Consider the following 20,430-nt stretch of genomic DNA (forward strand, 5'->3'; position numbering starts at 1 on the left):
CACAGTAGGTATGAAACCCAGCATGCTAGCTAAGAGCACAAGGGATGCCATTTCTGTAGCAATGGAGCGTTGGATCCCTGAACACCCTGCTTTTGTGGTAGAGGCATATTTTAAAAGTAATATGTGGTACACTGACTGCCTGCAATTTCTTTCTCTGGTGGAACCTCAAGAGCAGAGTTTTATATCACTCATTCCTAATTTAAGAGACCCTGAAGAGAAGAATTAGCCAATTCCAGCCAATTCCACCTGCAATGCTAGTGTCTGTAATGGATAATTTTGCTCCCCAACTCCGTGAGTGTAAAACATGGAATGGTGGCAATCTACCTGATGTGTTTTTTTTAAAAAATAGGACGAAGTGAAGAGTATTGTGGTAATGTTTTACAAATTTCATTATTTTATCTATCCGTTAGCACTATCTTGCTTTACATTAGCTGTATTGTTTCAGTATTGGAAATATATTAAAATGGTAGATATACATTGCAGGTAGAACTGGGATTTTTCCACATGTTCAAGCAACTCTGGCATCTACACAGCCTCGTATAAAGTGGGTACCTGGAGGATATTGGGGGGTAAAGGTGGCCAGGGCCATTTTGCTGATCACATCACCACCACCTTCGGCGATGATTAAGAAAGTGTGGGGCCCTAACTCCATACCACCTATACGCCTTCATGGTGATGTGCAAAGCACAGGGGAGCACTTTACTTTATATATTGCCGGACTTTACATAAAATTTGCAGTCATTTGCAAAAGTGCATCATATTTAACAAAAGGACTATTTTATGTGTCTAGTATCTTGAGCATGCGAAAGAAACTAGCTATCTCCCTCTCAAACTAGTATATATTTTATCATTAATTGAACAATCAAGATTTCAAACATAATAACTTCATATTGTGATTAGAACTCTTCTGATTGGAATTGAAAAGTTCATTGCAAACATGCACATGATCAGATTCTAAATTACTTTTTTTTTATTTGTTTTGCATGAAGATAGATCTGACAATTTACTCAAGTTCATATAGTGTTTTGCTAGGAAACATACTATAAATTTACGCATATATATATTTTAGTTTTAACATAAAAATTAGTTTTAACATATCTAAATTATGTGACTTAGCGGTAATTAAAGATAGAAAAGAATGTTGATGTGTGATTTAGATACTAAATTTGTTAGTTTCTAGTTGGTTTCTTTAATATTACTTTCATTTCAGTTGTTCTTGAACAACCAGTATATTTTCTTTCTGCTAAGTTAAGCAAAAATTTCTCTGTTTGAACCACACTTCTCATTGATTTTACATTGTTAAGGATTCATACAGCAGTTGCAAAGTAAATAGTGAATATAGCAGGTTAAACTTAACCATGTACACATAAAAATGTGGTATTTCATGTTCTTTTACTGTTAACTTCAAATTATTAAGTACATTTTTGATAGAAATGTAATTACAGGCAAAATTAAACATTGCTTTCTCAATCCAAAGTAATTACGGTATGACAGTAGTGATGTTTACGCTTGTAGATGAAGTATGACCAATACAGTAATTGCATTCCAGGTGGTTGAACGACTTGCAAGCATCGACCGTCGATACAAAGAATTACTCGAACTGGCTAAGTTGAGGAAGCAGAGACTACTGGACGCTTTGTCCCTGTACAAACTGTTTAGTGAGGCTGATGGCGTGGAGCAATGGATTGGAGAGAAAGTAAGTGAAACCACTCAGCTTCTGGTTTGACTTTTCACAATAGTGTGCAGTTGTCCATGTTACAACAGTACTAATGGTGTGTGGAGTGCATTGGTACATCAGTGTTTTCTGAAATACAAGTCTTTTTCTATGCATTTTGATCAGTATTTTTAAGAGCTAGAAACTGTATATCTGATGCCAAGGATTCACTCCTTGCACAAAGTACTTTAACTTTTTGTCTCTTAATATCTCTCCTTCATGATATTGTTCTAATAACTTTCATATTATTTTCACTCTTCTTTTCAATGTTCATAGATTAATGTATTCAGAAACTTCAGTGGATCATTCCTAAATGCTCTCAAATACATCTAAATTTCTATTGAATAAAAGTGTGTACTCATTGCCATCAGCACTTCTTACATTGCAAAATTCTTGCACAGCTTTTAGTTTGAAGTTCTGAACTAACTTTGTAGATTTTCACTGAAATTTCAGGTATTTTTACTCTGCAAAGCAGTAATTTGAATAGAAATAAATAAATAAGCTAGAAACTAGTATGTACATGTAGTGCAGCAAAAATACTTTGTTGGACAGCCATGTTATGATGGAACATGTTTATTTGTCTTATTTCGGTTCTCTTGATTACCAAGTATCACACATTCGTTAATCATATTGGGAGTGCTTCAGACTAGAATACAGTAATTCATGTTGAAAACCTTACAACTTACTAGAAAATCATAATAAATATTAGCCTTGTAGTTGATGATCGTTGAGAAATAGATGTGTTCCGTGGACAGTGAAGTGTACAAAGGGTTTGTTATTTTTGCATATGGTTTTATTAACCGCAAACAAAGTTCCAATGAACGTTGGAAAATTGATAGATATCCACGTAGAGTGAAGTTTACGTACAAGGGCTTCCTTATTTATGCATATGGTTTTATTAACCGCAAATTACATATTTTACACAATCCGTGTCTTCGCCATTCATTCACATTACTGACATATTACCAATCAACAAAACAGAATATATCCTGACAAAGTGCAAGTTATTTTCTTCTTAACAGTGTAATATAAACCTATCAGTAGTTTGTAATATTTCTTTTGTTGGGCCTTCCGAAATGTAATGCTGTTGCCTTGTGATGGTTTGGATCCTACTCTGAACTGTAGGTCCAGTCTTGATTAGCTTCTCAGAGTATAAAGTGGACTTCCTTTACATGACAGTACTAAAAAAATGTTTAACTAAAAAAAAATATTACTACAATTGATATTCCTTCCAAGAACTTGTGTATGGAGGAGTAGCAGTAAAATATAAACTAGCATATGCTTCATTGAAACCAAACATTGTCCTCATGGCTCCATGCTCATACATAGACATAACATACTGATGTACTTGTGTTTGTTTACTGTTTGAACCACAGAGAACTTGCCAGTAAGTTAGTGTTTTATTTATAAATTTTTGGAAGCTGTATTAACGCAATGTACGTTTGCTTGCAGGACCGAATGCTGCAGACTATGGTTCCTGCCAAGGACATAGAGGATGTTGAGATCATGAAGCATAGATATGATGGCTTCGAGAAGGAGATGAACGCCAATGCTTCCAGAGTGGCTGTGGTCAACCAACTGGCTAGGCAGTTATTGCACGTTGAACATCCTAATTCGGAGGAGATTGTGGCTCGGCAGAATACAGTACGTATTTGTTATTGGCTAAAGTAGATTATTTGCAGATAGTTGTAGAGTGGTTTTAAAGTTTTCGTTTGCATAGAATGAAAATGTTATGTAGTTGAAGGACATTATCCTAGCCTCGGGAAGGGCTAGCATAAAAGTTCAGCTTCTCCATGTTTTAACCACATCTCTCTTTACACATGTTCCAATTTTAGGACTTACATGTTTTTATGAAATTATCTCCAGTGATTATGCGAAGTATGTCTTCATGATGAATGCGGTAAACATGGTTTAAAATTACTTACGTCACTTAGTCTTAGTGAATGAAGACAAAGGATCATCTAAATATTTGACTATTAAATTGTGCAATGTGGAAATACGAAATTTCTAAATTTCACGTAAGTAATTGAAGTATGTGTTGATAGTAAGGTCTGTTAATGAAGAAAGAAAGAAAAAAAAACATCAGACACCACATTAAAGCATTTGCTCAACGTATGTGGTGTTCAACCTGAGTCAATGCCATCTTGAAATATGATGGAATGTTGAATCTTGTCAAAGATTATCTTGAACAAGTGGGCTGATTTTAATGGTTCATGATATGAATTTATGCTGAAAGAGCAAAGATTTGTACAAATGTATTATATTTGATAAAGTTACTATTTATGGTCTAACTCTGAAGATAAAGTAAACAACAATAATTGCATTTACTCAAAAGTGCATAGTTCTATTGGATAATCTGTTCAACAATTTTTGAAAATGGTATTATGAGTTTTAATTTGAGGTATTGAATACGGCATTTAGTTACAGAGTTGCAGCCATTTTTAGCAAAGTCTTTAACTAATGTTGTTTTTAGTTTTCTCAAACAAGACCAGTTTACACTAAAGATGCCTAATTTTTTAGTGTCCGGTGGTCTCATAGTTACTGAGAAAACTAACAACAACATAAGAGACTTTGCTAAAAATGGCTGCAACTGTGTAACTATAAGGAAATGCCTCATTTAAAAAAAAATGTAGTTTTAAGGAGGTGTTATTTTTGAAAGGGAAATAAAAACTGCTAGCAATTGTGAAAGAAAATAATTTGGTATTTTATTGAGAGGCAGTTAACAAAGCTTTAATGCTGTACAAAAATGGAGGAAGTGGTAAGGATTCAGTGAAAGATAGCATACATTTGAGCATTTGATTCGAACTCAGTGAACTTATAATTTTTTTATTTAGGGGCCTTTAACTAAATGAATTTAAGGGCATGCGATACAGCCTCCACGGGACTCTTCCCAAGCTCCACCATCCATGGCAGTGTTCCAACGTAACTCTCTTGGAGCCAGATCTGGCTCTTTCGTGCACTCGTTCAGCTGTGAACTGGGATGCCCACCCCTGTGCCCCACTATGATGCCATCACTGGTTCCAGCCCACATATACCAACTTTTGTCATAATTATACATTTTGCACATGACATGATATTGTTATATTAGCTGCATTGCCCCATCCCCTCTTATATCCCTGGCTACTTCTTTATAGCACAGTGTTTGACGTGAAATTGACATAATATTGTTATCAGGGAATTCTTTATTTTTGATTTCATATGACCATCGGTGGATTATTGAGATGAACGATGCCTCCGGATCTAGATGTTGAAAACTAATAATTGTCGTAAATTTAGAGTTAACAATAATAGCAGTGCTCCCACCCCTTTGACAACTAACATTACCCTACGAGGCACTTTATCCAGCCTTCGTAAATCTAGCTCCATGAAAGTCAGTTTTAACTCCATTTAAGGTGAAAGTTAGTTCTTCTATGCGCATCAGGTTTGGCAACACTGCCAGGAGGCAAGGAGAAAAGCATTGATCATATGGGAGTATGATTTGATTCGTTCTCTTGGGAATATAAAACTTCCGATGGAATAGAAAAATATATCAACGTGAAGAGGGCATTTTTAAAGTGAATTTCACCAGCGGAAAAGTCGAAACTTCCACTTGATGCTGAAGTTGCTTCCCCATAAGGAATACATGTGATTCCGAAAATTCTTATTAATCATATTTTTCAAACATTGTGTCCAGCTTAATAATAAACATAGAAAACAACGCTTCCACTTGCAACATGGAGAGAAAATCATACTCTTGGATACACAGAATTTTTTTTAGTAGCGGTGTCCATTCTGGCGATATTGAAATAAATGCACAATTGGTATGTAACTGTATCTCCTATTCTTAATAGCGTGAAAGAAGGTTTAAGTTCATAATACTGAAAACAAATGTAAAATCTAGGATCTCCTGTACAGTCTTAATCATTCTGGGTCATAATGATTCTCTTGAGTCAATGATATAATTACAATGCAGAAGCATCTTAGACTGCACAATAGTAATGCCTGGGGTTAACTGTTTTTATTTCCATTTCAGTTGAACCACAACTGGGCAGAGCTTCGAGAAAAAGCTGAATCAAAGAGGGAAGAACTCAACTCTGCACATGGCGTTCAAACCTTCCACATTGAATGCCGTGAAACAATATCCTGGATTGAGGACAAGAAGAGGATCCTTCAATCGACAGACAGCTTAGAGATGGATTTGACTGGAATTATGACTCTTCAGGTGAGAATAAAGACCAGTTTTTTTAGTATTTGCAGGTCTATAAATTCACTTGACTGTAAATATTGTAACATTTGTTTCAACTTAGGTGAAATATATTCAAATATAATGAACAAACTGAAGAATGTATTAATCAAAAAAGTAAGAAGGAAATACGTACTCCCCAATTTTCATAAATTTTTGTTGCAGTAGGTGTGAAAATTTCTAGGGGTAACGGGGATCTTATTTCCTTTCTGTTTTCATAATTTTCTTTACCATACATATCACTCTTACTGTTATTTTAAGATTTTTTGGCACCGAGAGGAAGAACTGGGCCAATTTCCAAACCTTGAAAAAGAAGTCGCACAGAAAATTCTTAAACTCTTTATCGGAAAGAAAGTACATATATAATTTGGATTAGATATCAACTTATTAAAGTTGTTAATTCATCTCTTCATGGTTTGGATATTTTTTCCCCAGGTATTTTGCAGGTTTTATTTGTATCTGTGAAAGCAAAATATGATATGTAATTTACTTTGTACGATAGGTGAATGAAAGTATCAAGAATTTATTAAGATTATATAAAACATATTTTTGTGATGAATCATCTTTAAATTTTAAAGTTTTAATGGTTGTTTTTAATATAAAACATTTTGCAGTTTTATTTTAAACTATGCTATCACATGCCATTCAACAGTGTTTACTCAAAGAAAAACATTGTGTTGTTGACTGTTTTAATGTTACATATGGGTTTAGAAAAAAATATTGAAGAATAAATGAGAATTCTAGCTTGTATGCAATGTGTTATTCATATTGAAATGTGTGTTTCCTTTGCAGCGCCGACTGTCTGGAATGGAGCGTGATTTGGCTGCAATTCAGGCCAAATTGGATGCTTTGGAACAGGAGGCTGATAAGATTGGCACAGACCATCCAGAAGAGGCAGCAGTCGTCAGAGAGAGAATTGATCAGATCAGACAAATATGGGAACAACTCACACAAATGGTAAGCTGTGTTTGTTAAACTCAACCTTTGATGTTTCCTGATGTAAATGGCATAATGTTATTACAGCATCAATGTTATATCAGGATATCAGCAGTTAAAAATAACATATGGTACCAGAGCCGAGCCGATACAACTTTGAACCGATACTCCAGATTCTTGGATACCAATGTTTGAAAATTGTAGCTACAGTTAACAGTTCTTCAAAATATTGAATAATGTTGATATGTAAATATTCTACTGCATTTACATGCGTCAATATGCTAGATTTTTGCTTTAAAATATTCAGTAATTACATGGGAATGTTAAAATAGCTCTTTTAATCACAATACTGGTGCAAAATATTAAAAAAAATACATTGCCTTTTGCATAATTTCCAGGATAATTACTGTGAAAGTGGGGCTTCGAATTTATTTATTTATTTTGAAATTTCCAGTACAGCAGAAGCCATTTTATACTGGAAAGAAACAACAGTAAAACAGTACATTAGTGTTAAAATAAACAAAATATAAATATAAACAAGTCAAGACAGTACAAAGGTAAACAGATGAGTTTCACAAAAGCATTACTTATATACAATTTTTTCTATGTTGGTGATAAAAGATTGATGTGAACTTGATATTTCGATTTGGTTTGAGATGACATTGAACTGATTTGGTAGCCTATGAAATGGTGAACGTTGAATGAGTGCGAGTCTGGGAGTTGCAGTGTGGAAAGTTTCCTTGCTCATTGTTTTGTGTCTAGGCACTCTGAGGGAGAGTTCGTGGAGTGGGATGCTGCATCTAAGGTTTCCATTAATGATCTTATGTAGTAATTTCATATCTGCAACATACCTAGGTAGATGTCTCGGGGCCGGTACTATATATCGAACGATGGAGAGGAAAAGCTGAGAACACTGTTGATCTTTGAGGTATGAGAAGGGGCAGCCATGTTCCAGATGGGTGAACAGTTTTCTAGAATGGGGGACACAAAAGTTTTGAAGTAAATGAAAAGTGCTTTAGGGTTATGGATTTCGGTGAATCTGTAAAGTAAGCCTAGCATACGCATTGCCTTTTTTGTGATGGTTGATATGTGATTATCGAAAGTTAATTTAGAATCTATGAGGACACCTAGATCTTGGTGTTGTGCTTCTTTTGCTAGAGCGATGTCGGTGAGTGTATAATTACCTTCAAGAATGTTTTGCTTCAATGAAATTGTTATGTAAGAGCATTTCGAAGGGTTTTTGGACAGTTTACATCGCTTACACCATTCAGAGAATCTGTCATTTGGGAGAAATTGCATGTCTGATGGCTGTTTTATTTCTCTCATAATCTTGCAATCATCGGCGAACATTAGAATTGTGCTTGAGATTGGGGAATTAGAGATATCTGTGAGATCATCCAGATATAATACAAATAATAGAAGGCCAAGAATGCTTCTTGCGATACACCTGATATAAGAGGAAGTCAGTTAGAATGAGTTCCAGGAAGTATAACACATTGTTGTCTATTTCTTAGTCTTTCACTAATTTTAACGTGTTTCCAGTTATATTAAATCTGTTAGCTAATTTATGCAGAATCTGCAAAATATCCAAACCCCAGAAAAGCATCAGCCAGTTTCATTCGCTAAATTCCAACAAATGCTTCCCAGTACTCATACCAATGATATCAGCTCAGCTCTATATGATGCACATATGACAAGTATAAAAGTAACAACAAAAAAATAAGGTGATTGCTGCCATCATCCACTTGGCAACCAAAATGTAATCTAACAATAGAAATAAATTTCACGAAAAAATAAGTAGCTCTTTGGAGTATATGTGTATGAATAACCACATTTTTCAATCTCAAAACACGAAAACCAGATGCGAGCTGCTTGCATGCTGTTGCCAAATGTTAGAGGAGATAGAAGCCATAACTATTGTTTATTGAATGAGAAAAATTTTGATTCAGATATGGCCAGTGTTTTAACACTTGCAAAGTATTTGTGTAAAAATGTTAGTGGAACCTTGATTTGATTTTTTCTGGGTTGGGGTGCACGAGGATTGAATGTATAATGTGGGCAAATTGTAAAATCCACGATCATAAAATCGAGGTTTCTGTAGTGACATTTGCTGCTTGTACATGATATATGTACAATTTTACAAAAAGTCATTTGTAAGTTGGTGACCCATGATTCAAACATGAAACTTGTTGGGGAAAAGGGAGAAAGTGTGTTTGATGTTTGGACAGAATCTCATGTTTAGAAATAGTTCATCTGTTTTGTCGCTAGCCATAGACCAGTTGCAGTGCCGAGATAGTACTGTACTCCAACCAGGTCTTATTATGCACTGTCAAAATAGGTCTTAAAAAAATTGTAATTTCACAAGTTTTTTTTTTTTTTTTCCCCACTTAAGAGTGGCACATAAAATCGCAAATGTTCCAACAGGAACATGAACGGTATAACTCATTAATGTAGTGTATGCAAAAAGGGTACTTCATTGGGTTATGCTTTATAATAACAAACTGCTTATTGACTTTGGAAAAAAACAATATACATGTAAATTATACCATGATGTTCCTAAAAATAAGAGCCAAAGGTAAGATTTTGCTCTAAGTTATGTGCTATTGGTATAAATATGAAAAAGTTCATGAAATGTTTTCTCAAGTCCACTTTATACCTAAATATGCTAGTCTGGACAACCTATAGTTTAAAGTGGGATCTGAAGCACTGGGCAATGTGCCCCCAAGTTCTCTTGATAATAAGACGACAGCATGGACCAGTGTAGAGGTACAGATATGCCTATATCTATACTGAGGGATGACCGATTAATGTCCCATTCCTAGTACATTACGTGAGTATATTGTTTATGTATTGAAACTATATGTGCATTGTAAAGTTGGTCTCTCTAAATGCTTGGTTTTTGTACTATTTTCAGCTCAAAGAGAGAGATTCAAAACTGGAAGAGGCTGGTGACCTGCACAGGTTCCTCCGTGACCTGGACCACTTCCAGGTATGGTTGACCAAGACTCAGACAGACGTTGCCTCAGAGGACATCCCAACCTCATTGGCTGAAGCAGAGAAGCTGCTGAACCAGCATCAGAGCATCCGAGAAGAGATCGACAACTACACGGAAGACTTCACCAAGATGATGGAATATGGAGAAAGAATTACAGCTGTAAGTTCAGTGTGAAATGTTCGTATTCAAAGACCATGTGCAGTAGAATGTTTTACTTTAAAAGGAAACCTTTATTTTCACTGTGAATTTGTCATAAGGAATTTCTGCTTTTTTCACACCCAAAAGATAGTTGACATGGTCATTTGGGGAAAATTGCATTTAAGTTAAATAGCATACAAGAAATATATTCTTTAAAGTTACTTTCTCGCTAGGGAACTGGAATTTGGTTTGCTCTGCATTCACATACGATACACAAAAGTGTCTTATGTTTCTGAGATAACGTAACTGTTTCCATCATGCTGTTCCTTGTCAAGTTCCAGCATAGTGTGTTAATGGTTTACTTTTGACTTTACTATAAAGGGGTGATTTACTTTCTTAATACTTTATCCTATTTTGAATTACTTATTCACAATCAGAAAGAGAAGAGCAACACTTTACGCTGCCTGACATGCAGACCCTATGCTACATGTGGTGTCCTGTGGGAGACCTGTTAACCAACAGACGGACTTTAGCCTAAATACTAATATGGTAGGAAGAGAAGGCTTTGGTAGTCTTACTATCACATCAATGACATCAAGCCGATCTAATTTAAACGGTACATTTATTCACAAAGAGCATCACCTGTGGCATGACCACCACCAAACATGGACATTTCGCTGACACAAAGAACACACAACATAAGTATGTGTAAGATTCTGTACTTGCATATCATCCGAACTCGAAAGATCTTTTCTTTTTAACCTAGGGACCACACACTTTTTCTAACCACACACCACATCCCAATACCTGGCACTTAAGGGGCACACAACACAAACGAGTGGGTATTTTCATGGGAGTTTTTGATGCAATAGAAGCTTTGGGGCTTTCCACAGGTTATTCTTTGAAGAATGGCTGGATACAAACATGGATACTCTTGGATGCCTCATGGATGTTCCTATAGCTCTTTGTCCCAACCGTGTGGCCTGGGTTTCCACTTTGGACACACATTTCTGCACATGGGCAAAAAACACAGTATGGGCTTTAAAAAAGGTCTTGGTACTATTCCCAGTGTAGTAGCCCTCCCTTGGCTCCATATTTAACTGATATGGGAGTTGGATTCCTATGTCCAGTGTACTTTCCTTTGTTCACGGCCCACGTGGCCATGAGCACACTAGATTTGGCCAGCAAAACAACACATGACCTGCTCTCAAGCCATTCCAGAACATAAGTGAGCTTGAACGGCAAGCTCAAAACAATCTGCCATCTGAGAGTCTATTATGTGACATCACAGCCTTGAAGGCCTCTCATTGGGCAGCTGGAGTCCTCTGAGACTTTTCCTTGTATGTGGAGGTTCCAATTCCTACCACCAGATGGCAGTTATAAATTGATTGAAAAATGTAAACAAAGGCGTTTTTTCACCTTTTCTGGCTTACTTATGCCAGATAACTAAAAATGAGTTTACTTTTCATAAATTAGGCAAATGCCTACTTTTCATAAATTAGGCAAATGCCCAAATGTTATCTTCTATTTTTAATAAAATATAAGGGATTTAGCAAATATATGATCTGGAGCACATGGTTTTTTGTATTGAAGATGGCTACTGTCGGCCTAAAAATTGTTATTTCTTAATAAACGAAGCATTTTTTTCCATTCCATGGGTGTAGCAAATGGTATGTAAACATTACCCATGATGCTAATGGGGGGAAAGTATAAGCTTTTGGGAAATAGCTCTCGCAATCCTTTTCTGATATTAACCTAATGGCCCTTGCACTTAGGTTGGGTCTGTGGGTGTTTGTATGTGGGCATGTATGCCCAATCCTTGATTGGTCATACTACTGCTCTGCTTTTAGACTAAATTCTGTTCTTTAGAAACTGTTTCCATTTAGGACATTTAAAGTAAATGACATTTGGATGTGAATATTTTTTGTAACACGAATCCAGCTTTTTAATTTAAATACAGTAAAACCTCATTAATGTGGACTAATGGGGTGTATAAGTTGACCGGTTTAACGAAAGTCTGGATTAACTGAAATGACCTAAACAGTAGAAAGTGCATTAAAACTCTATTTATAGCAACACACACATTTATTATGGTGTATTTAAAGGGCATAGGCCTAAATACACTATACAGTACAGTATAGGGGCTTTGTTTTTACAAACTTGTTGCTGAATCAAAATTTTGTGTGTTGGTTTAAAGCAAGGGAAGTCCATTAAGGAACAATATGACGAATGCGATTGTTGACTTCTAGCCACATTCAAAACCGTGCATTCTGCTTTTTTCCTTCTTCTTTTTCTTCTACTATCTTGGATTAAGCGAAGTCTGGCTCACCAAGGTCCGGATTGACGAGGTTTTACTGTATAATCTGTATGTTATAAATCTAGCATGTATTTTACACAAGCAACATAGAATCATCTGCACTGAGCTTAAGAGTTGAGGAAGTTTATATTTTATGAAGAAATTTAATTTCAGAATTGAGGAAGATATCAACTTCATGAAATTACAGTGGAACACCAGTTTTACGTTCTCTCAGTGCAAGCTCCTGATCTCGGTGCAAGAAAGAAAGTATATTTAAAATTTTCCTTTTTGCTTCATTTTAAGTTTTTAGCCTCGATAACTACAGAATGAAGTTAAGGAAAGTGCATGTTCTAAAATGTGACTTTTACACATTTATAGGAACCTTCCACTGTCGATGACCCACAGTACATGTTCCTGAGGGAACGTTTGAAAGCCCTAAGAGATGGATGGGAAGAGCTGCATCAAATGTGGGAGAACAGACAGCAGCTTCTGTCGCAGTCCCTGAATCTGCAAATGTTCAACAGAGATGGCAAGCAGGCTGAGGTGCTCCTGTCTCAGCAGGAACACATTCTCAGCAAGGATGAGACTCCAGTAAGTTCATCTACATGGTTCAGTTTTGGAATATGATTGTATGCATACTCCCAGTACCATAGTACCAATGTACTGTCTGAGTCTGAATACCTTGTGGGGTTCACAAAAATGACAAGCAACACTTTTGTAGAGTCCATTTAACCTGCAACAAGCACTTATTTCATAACTGATTTATCAGTCGTATTGATTTTAATAACCACTCCCCCCCCATCCGCTTGGAATGTGTTGTTTTAATACTTGGTGGGGGTGCTACAAATTGCTAGGGGTACTATCAACCCCTGTTTGCGGTGTTGTCTGCTACTCTTGTGTTTGTGATTTTTAGGTTAAGCAAGTCAAAACTGCAAATCTAGTTATCTTGTAGTCAAGGACGTATCCATGGGGCCTAGACCCCTTCCCCCCGAAAGACTTATTAATTATAATTACAAAAATTAAATAATAATAATAATAAAATAACTAAAATTAAATAATGAAAATATACTTGTTCTTTAATTGATGTTTATTTATTTCCGCAAAACTTACAGGGTGTCTATAAAAGAATTCCTGTGTTTTAAACAATGAAAGCGTGCAAATGGTATTAGGTAACTCAAGTTAGTTAATTACTGACTGCGCAGCGTTGACCTTGAAGTGGCAGAGCTGAGCCGAACACAGTGCAGTGCAGTTCAGTTCAGTACAACGGCGATGCCACAACAGAAGGTGCAGTGTGTGATATGGCTTGTAGAAACTGGATCTGTTATTACTGTACAGTGGAACTTTCGATGAGAGTATGGTGGTGTTTAGCCTTCGGACAAAACCATTCATCAATGGCTTAAGGTGTTTAAAGATAATGGAAGTATGGATTGGAAGGAAAGGGCCTATTCCATGGCCTCCAAGAAGTCCAGACCTTACTCCCTTAGACTTTTTCCTATGTGGACATGTGAAGAACATGGTTTATGCGGAGAAAATTCAAGATGTCAACCATCTAAGGCAAAGAATTATTGCCATCTGTGGCAACCATCACCCCAGACATGCTGGCTAGGACGTAGCAAGAAGTCGATTATCGTCTGGATGTGTGCCGTGCTACAAACGGGGAACACAATGAAATTTACTAAATTGTAAACAAAACTTGCTAACATTACCTTCAAAAATATGTATTTACTTTTTCCTGAGTTTCAGTTTTTAATAAAATATTTAGCTTCAAAACCGCGGAGTTCTTTTATAGATACCCTGTATTGTAATCATACTACTTTGAATGATAGTGGCAAAGTAGATTTATGCAAGATTTATTACTACTTATAACGTAACATCATAAAATATTCCCAGGAACTTTACTTTTCGTCAACGGATCTAACAACCTTTTTTTTATATTTAATACATATTCAATTATTTATCTATTTGACATTCAGTTTTTTTAGTACAAATTTTGCCAACCTGAAGTACACGTAAGCTAGATAATGAATACATGCTGTTATGTCATTATCCTTATATCGTCATGTAATAAAATATGATTTTAATAAATTTGAATATTTTAATTAATACTATTTTAATTAATTTAATAATAATAATTATTATTATTTTATTTTGGACCCCCCCCAACTCCCTCCGAAACATATTTGTAGATACATGCCTGCTTGTAGTTTACAGTTCTTACAAGCACGTAAATGCAACTTACAATGTAACATTTTTGGAGAACACCACTCCTTTCATCAGACATTTATTCTTTGTATTTTTGTTGCATTGACTATATTTTTATAACTGTAACGTTAATCAAACAAGAATAAATGTCTGATGAAGGGAGCTTGTATGAACCGTAAACTACAAGAATTCTACAATGCAAGCGATACTTACCCACAAGAAAAATTCTATTTGCATTGGTAGCTTTTGCCAAAGCAGAAATCCAAGATAACAGCTGACTCTGATGGTGTTAGCACCATGCTCTGGCTGCCTTTTTCTTAGTCTCCTTCAAGGTTACCCCCAGGTATCAACTGATGGTGAAGAGGCTGGGTGAGCCACAGAGTTGCTTATGCAGGTAATTTCCTACCAAAGATCAACCATTTAAAATCAATGAGTGTATTTTGTGCAAACTGATTTATTTTTAAAACCTTTTTAAAGTGTTCCAGTTTATTAATATTGGTTCATGCTTTGTGTCAACGTAATAAAATAATAATTAGTTAAGACACATGTTTTTTGTTCACAGTATTCTCATTGCATAAAATCTCATTTTTGATACTCGACTGTTGATATAGTGCAAAGTATAAGATTTCCCAGAACTACAGTAATAGAACACTATATAAGTGATTTATGAAATTATTTTGTTATAAATACGTACATACGAATCAAATTAGTAACTGTGTGAATAAAACAAAGATAGATGCATGAAAAATAGGAAGGATCTATCAAACACTTAACACTGGAATCCGCATTGTCAGGCAAGAAATATAATATGGTGCACACATTTATATCAGTTACAAATATGCTTGATAGGCTTGAAAGTACAAACATTGTGGTATATAATTTCTGTCCTATGAATATTTGAATGCATACTTGGTACTGACATGTTCTAACAAATGAACTTCTTACTTGAAGGTGAACCTCGAACAAGCAGACAACTTGATAAAACGCCATGAAGCCTTCTTGACTACAATGGAAGCTAATGATGAGAAAATCAATGCTGTTATACAGTTCGCTGGAAGACTTTGCGATGAGGGACACTTTGCAGGTAATTTACTTTATTGTTTGATTATACATGGAAAATAAAATATAACGGTTGCTTAGTATGCATATGGTTATCAATTTTTCAAGTATTGAAAAGTGTATATGCACTTAAAATGTTCATGTAGTGGTTATCATTCTGGATTTGTAATCTAAGGTTGTAGGTTCAAATCAACAAATCAAAAAATTGTGACACGTAATTGACATTGAATACAAATTCAAAGATAGATTCAATTCTGTAATATGACTCAGTAACATTTAAACAACTATTTTGCTCTTGGTTTTTGTAAGTACTTTGAATATTATTTTTAAAATTATTAGCATGAAGGTGGTAAAGAACAGAGCGAAAGTAGCAAACATTATTTTATCATAACTATCAAATGAGTAAATATTATAATCTTGAATAACTTTGAGATTGTCTTTATTGCCTCATTACATTTTTCGAACAAGTGTTCCGGCATTACAAGCCTGGTTAAAAGTGTGTTGGGTGCATTGCTGATGGGGAATCCCTGATGAGGAGAGCAATGTATATGCTTGAAAAGTTGGACGTTAATGCCAATTTAACCTGCTGCTGATGAGAGCAATATATGCACTTGAAACAATGGATGCTAATGCCGATTTAACCTGGCTGATAACCTGAGGACACTTGTTTGAATCATGTTGCCAGAAAAGCTACAATTCTTACTTTCCTTCTGTATTTTGTAAACATTTGATTGTGTTAAAGAAACTAAACTTGGAGATAATGTTAAATAATTGTTATAATGGGTGTGTGTTGATTTGCGAGCATGTAAGTATTGTACCGCTTTTATCATCCACTGAACTATTTCTTGCAGCCGATAAGGTGCACAAGAAAGCAGAGAATATTAGTGAGCGCCGCAATGCTAATAGAGACAGGGCTCTGCAACAGATGGAGAAATTGAGAGAACAGTTACAGTTGCACCAGTTCTTGCAGGTATGTACAGTTCTCAGTGGTTGCTAAAGAAAAATATCTGTTTATTCCACAGGGTGACTTGGAATTATGTGTGAATTGTGCTTGAATTTTTCTCCGTAGACATGAAAAATTGCAACCTTTTATTAATCAAAATCCCATTGAATTTATACATATTCATAAAGATACCGTGAGGCAAGAATTTCAGTTTAGCTCTTATTTTTTTTGTGTGGAAGAAAATTAGAGCTGCGTGGAAAATAAAACAGAATTCTCTGTTTGTTTACTTTGTTAGTCCTTTGAAAGATAATCTATCTGACAGATGGAAGATTTGCAAGATAAGACATCTTGAAGTTGATTTCGTAAATTTTAATTTGAAATTCTTATATAATTAACATTTTTTTTTAAATTAGGATATCCCATAACACTTTGACTTGTGTTTGTAGATGTATTTTTAGTCTGAATATGTGAAATTGCAAATGTAAACTCCACATCTTAAATATTTTAAACATAGCATATACCTAGAGGCATGCATATTTTGTTTTTGACGAAAATACAAAATGTGAAATAAAACATTGTAATGTTAATTTTTCATGTTTCTGAAAGGTGTGAGGTGCATTTTCCTACACTGTTTTGTCACGAAATGATGCGAAATGAACTGCAAACTGTAAAATGCGAAATAGACTCACACGAAATTTACCGTTTTTATATACCAACGCGACACTTTCTAAAGTCTGAAGTATCCTGTGAGTTATGCAATTTATGGAAAATTGATTAATTCTGCTGCAAACATTTGAAAAGCAAAAATGGGCCCCTTTATACAGGAATAAAATTCATATTCTGGTAATGAGTTAATGTGCTATTAGAAGGAATATGTTTATTTTGTGTAATAGTGCAGCTTTTAAATAAAATTTGGGATTATATTCACATTTTTAAAATCAAAATCATTTTATGTGCAGCTTTTTCACCGGTATAACAGCAAAATTTCATTTTATTTACTGCTTTTGAACCCGAAATAGACTGTTTTTGTACCGAAATTTTGCTTTTTTATTTACCAAAAATATGTGCCTCTACATATACCATTTAATTGAATTGAATTATAAATTTTGGATACATTGGAATCACACAGGTCTTTTATATTGATAATATATGGTGTGTGTATTATGTGCATGTGAGACAGTAATACGTGAGGTTGAAATGGAGAAAATATCTGCTTGTACCCTTGAATTTTTGTAAGTTTGCCTTGAAAAACTGGAATTATTCTTGAATTTCATCATAGTCCTAGGTTGGATACCCTGTTCCAGTTTTATAAGTAAGAATATTGATAGTAAACGCCAGTTACTTATTTTTGGGAACTTGTATTCTTCACTGACATTTGATAACACTTCAACTTTTTAACTGTCACTTCCATTTAGAGCTTTATAATTATAGCTATTTGTCGATACTACTTGATGTTTTGTAAAATTCTTATAATTATGATGTTTGGTATTGAATGTACCTTTATATCGAATTTGAATGAGAATTTTTTTTTTTATGTTGTAGGAAAGCTTGTGTTTTTAACTAGAGCTTATGATAGCAAAAGGTAAAGTGCTCGCCTTGGCATGCCAAATGTCCAATATGTTGCAAAGATCAACTTGGTATCAGTAGCGAGTTAAAAAAGAAACTGAAGAACTCTTAGATGAAATGGTTAAAACAGGCAAGGAAGTAGAATGGTGTATATTCTAGGATGGTTAAAACTCTACCGTGGAACAAAAAGAAAGATGGCATTGTACAGTACAGTTTTAACCATCCTAGAACAAGCACCATTTTATTATCCCTGTACCTGTTTTTACCACAGCTGTGTAAGTGTTCCTTGGTTTAGTTCATTAACTCTAAAGAAGTTAAATTGGTCTCCTTGACATATTGGACATTTGGCTACTGATGCCCAAGTTGAGTGATTTGCCTTTTACTATGCTATGATGTTGGCATGTGACATTAGCTTTATGTAAATTTTTCTTAAATCAGCAAATATGCCTAACATTTCTTAACTTCAACAAGATCTCAAGATCTGAATATCAGGTAAAATTTGATTAACAAAGTAAATTTTATTGTTTAGAGAAGAATGAAACTGTTTTCTTACAATGCATTGAATTTTTGACAAAATTCTACTTCCTTTCAGGATTGTGAAGAATTGGGTGAATGGGTCCAGGAGAAGAATATCACTGCCCAAGATGAGACCTACAGAAGCGCTAAGACTGTGCACAGCAAGTGGACTCGTCACCAGGCATTCGAGGCTGAAATTGCTTCTAACAAAGATAGATTGTTCAGAATTCAACAAGTAAGATTTTGATACTTTACATAATCTTGTTAATTTATTCTAGAATATGAAAAAAATTGTTACTTACATTTCTGAGAACAGTTCAATAACTGTTCGTCAGTTGCTACAGTAAAACCTCGTTAATCCAAACTAATGGGGGGGCCGGTTTAAGGAAAGTCCAGAATAACTGAAATAACCTAAAAGAACAGTAGAAAGTTCATTGAAACTCAGTTTATAGCAACAAAACACGTTTATTATGGTGTATTTAAAGGGCATAGGCCTAAATACACTATACACTGCAGTAAAATGAAAAGCAATACTGTACATACAATGCAGTACCTACAAAGAACTAGATGTGTTTGATACAACAGCTCTAATAGAAACTGACTGCATTCAGTATCCACAACAATGGACAACATACATTCTGTATTTTTCTGTTTTGCCATTGAATGTGGAAAGAATGTATTATTGTCCATGCAATAAACAAGTTTCATATTCTAACAATGGTAGCATATGCAATACACAAAGGACATTTTCTCGGGGCTGTGTTTTTTTACAAACTTGTTGCTGAATGTTGTTTGATTTCAAAAATGTATGTGTTGGGTTATAGCAAGGGGAGTCCGTTCTGAGAGTGTGGCAGGCGGAAGGAAAATTGTAAGGCTATTTGAATTGGCATCTTGTTATGGAAAAGTGTCACGTTTGTACGGCTACGTATTATAATGACCAGAGTTTTACGAGAATATGCCGAGGGTATTACTGCGTCAATGCGGCTTCTTCCCGAAAGTCTGCGGGAAACAGAATTTCATCGTTGGGTGACTGCTCTTTCTTTGGGAAGTTCTCTCATGGACGTTGGATGTACATATTCTTAGCTGTTACTGAGCAATATGACGAATGTGATTGTTGACTTCTAGCCACATTTAAAACCTTGCTTCTGCTTTTTCTTTTTTTTGCCTGTCCGGATTAACGAGGTTTTACTGTATTAAGATTAAGTTGTAAACAGGTGTAACATTGTGTGTGGGCTTTAAGGAGGGGTACCATGAGGCCTAATTCTCGTGCCCATGCAATACATAAAAATATTGATCTATGTAAGCACTTTTATATTTGATTTTAAATGTTATATGCTTATCACAGACGTAAATTATGTGATTTAAAGTAACTATGTATGTTGATTTCTTTCTTACGTAGAGTTAGAAAATGCAGGACCTTGCAGTATGGAACAGTGATAAAATTATACATGTTGCTGGTCTTTAATCCACCTTGACCCTAGGTGTATATTTTCTAGAAATATGCAACTCTTTGTCAGGTGATAGCTAATACTACTGAAGTTTGAGGTACAGTACAATAAAGAAGAAAATTAAATACTACTTGGTTACAGTCCATAGTAAAACAAATATGAAGGAATATTCTGTTATTTTTCGGAGTATGTTTGGGCTAACTGAAACTACAAAAATTTCTGAAAACTGATGGAAAAAGTAACTTGGGTCAAAGAAGACATCCTTTCAAGTTTAACATTTTGAATTAGCTTTATGAAATTTAACTGAAGTAATTATTTATATTCATACTTCCTTTCGTCCATTCCATCCTTCAAAATAGTAACTCATAAGCTGTGTCCCTTTTTCCTGACTTGAT

General features: G+C 35.0%; 1 protein-coding gene across 14 annotated transcripts in view; it reads left to right on the plus strand.

Annotated features, from left to right (window-relative positions):
* Positions 1 to 20,430, plus strand: part of beta-Spec (spectrin beta chain) — a 418,936-nt gene that overhangs the window by 327,637 nt on the left and 70,869 nt on the right. For all 14 annotated transcript variants that reach the window (XM_083113684.1, XM_083113683.1, XM_083113682.1 and 11 more), the window contains 9 exons: positions 1,550 to 1,696; positions 3,167 to 3,358; positions 5,727 to 5,915; positions 6,729 to 6,893; positions 9,787 to 10,026; positions 12,680 to 12,892; positions 15,455 to 15,587; positions 16,414 to 16,532; positions 18,664 to 18,822. In XM_083113684.1, the coding sequence (XP_082969810.1) occupies positions 1,550 to 1,696; positions 3,167 to 3,358; positions 5,727 to 5,915; positions 6,729 to 6,893; positions 9,787 to 10,026; positions 12,680 to 12,892; positions 15,455 to 15,587; positions 16,414 to 16,532; positions 18,664 to 18,822 (1,557 nt within the window). The remainder of the gene's footprint in view (positions 1 to 1,549; positions 1,697 to 3,166; positions 3,359 to 5,726; positions 5,916 to 6,728; positions 6,894 to 9,786; positions 10,027 to 12,679; positions 12,893 to 15,454; positions 15,588 to 16,413; positions 16,533 to 18,663; positions 18,823 to 20,430) is intronic.

The sequence above is a fragment of the Lepisma saccharinum genome, chromosome 28 (genome assembly GCF_977018435.1).
Source record: "Lepisma saccharinum chromosome 28, izLepSacc3.1, whole genome shotgun sequence".
Taxonomy (NCBI): Eukaryota; Metazoa; Arthropoda; class Insecta; order Zygentoma; family Lepismatidae; genus Lepisma; species Lepisma saccharinum.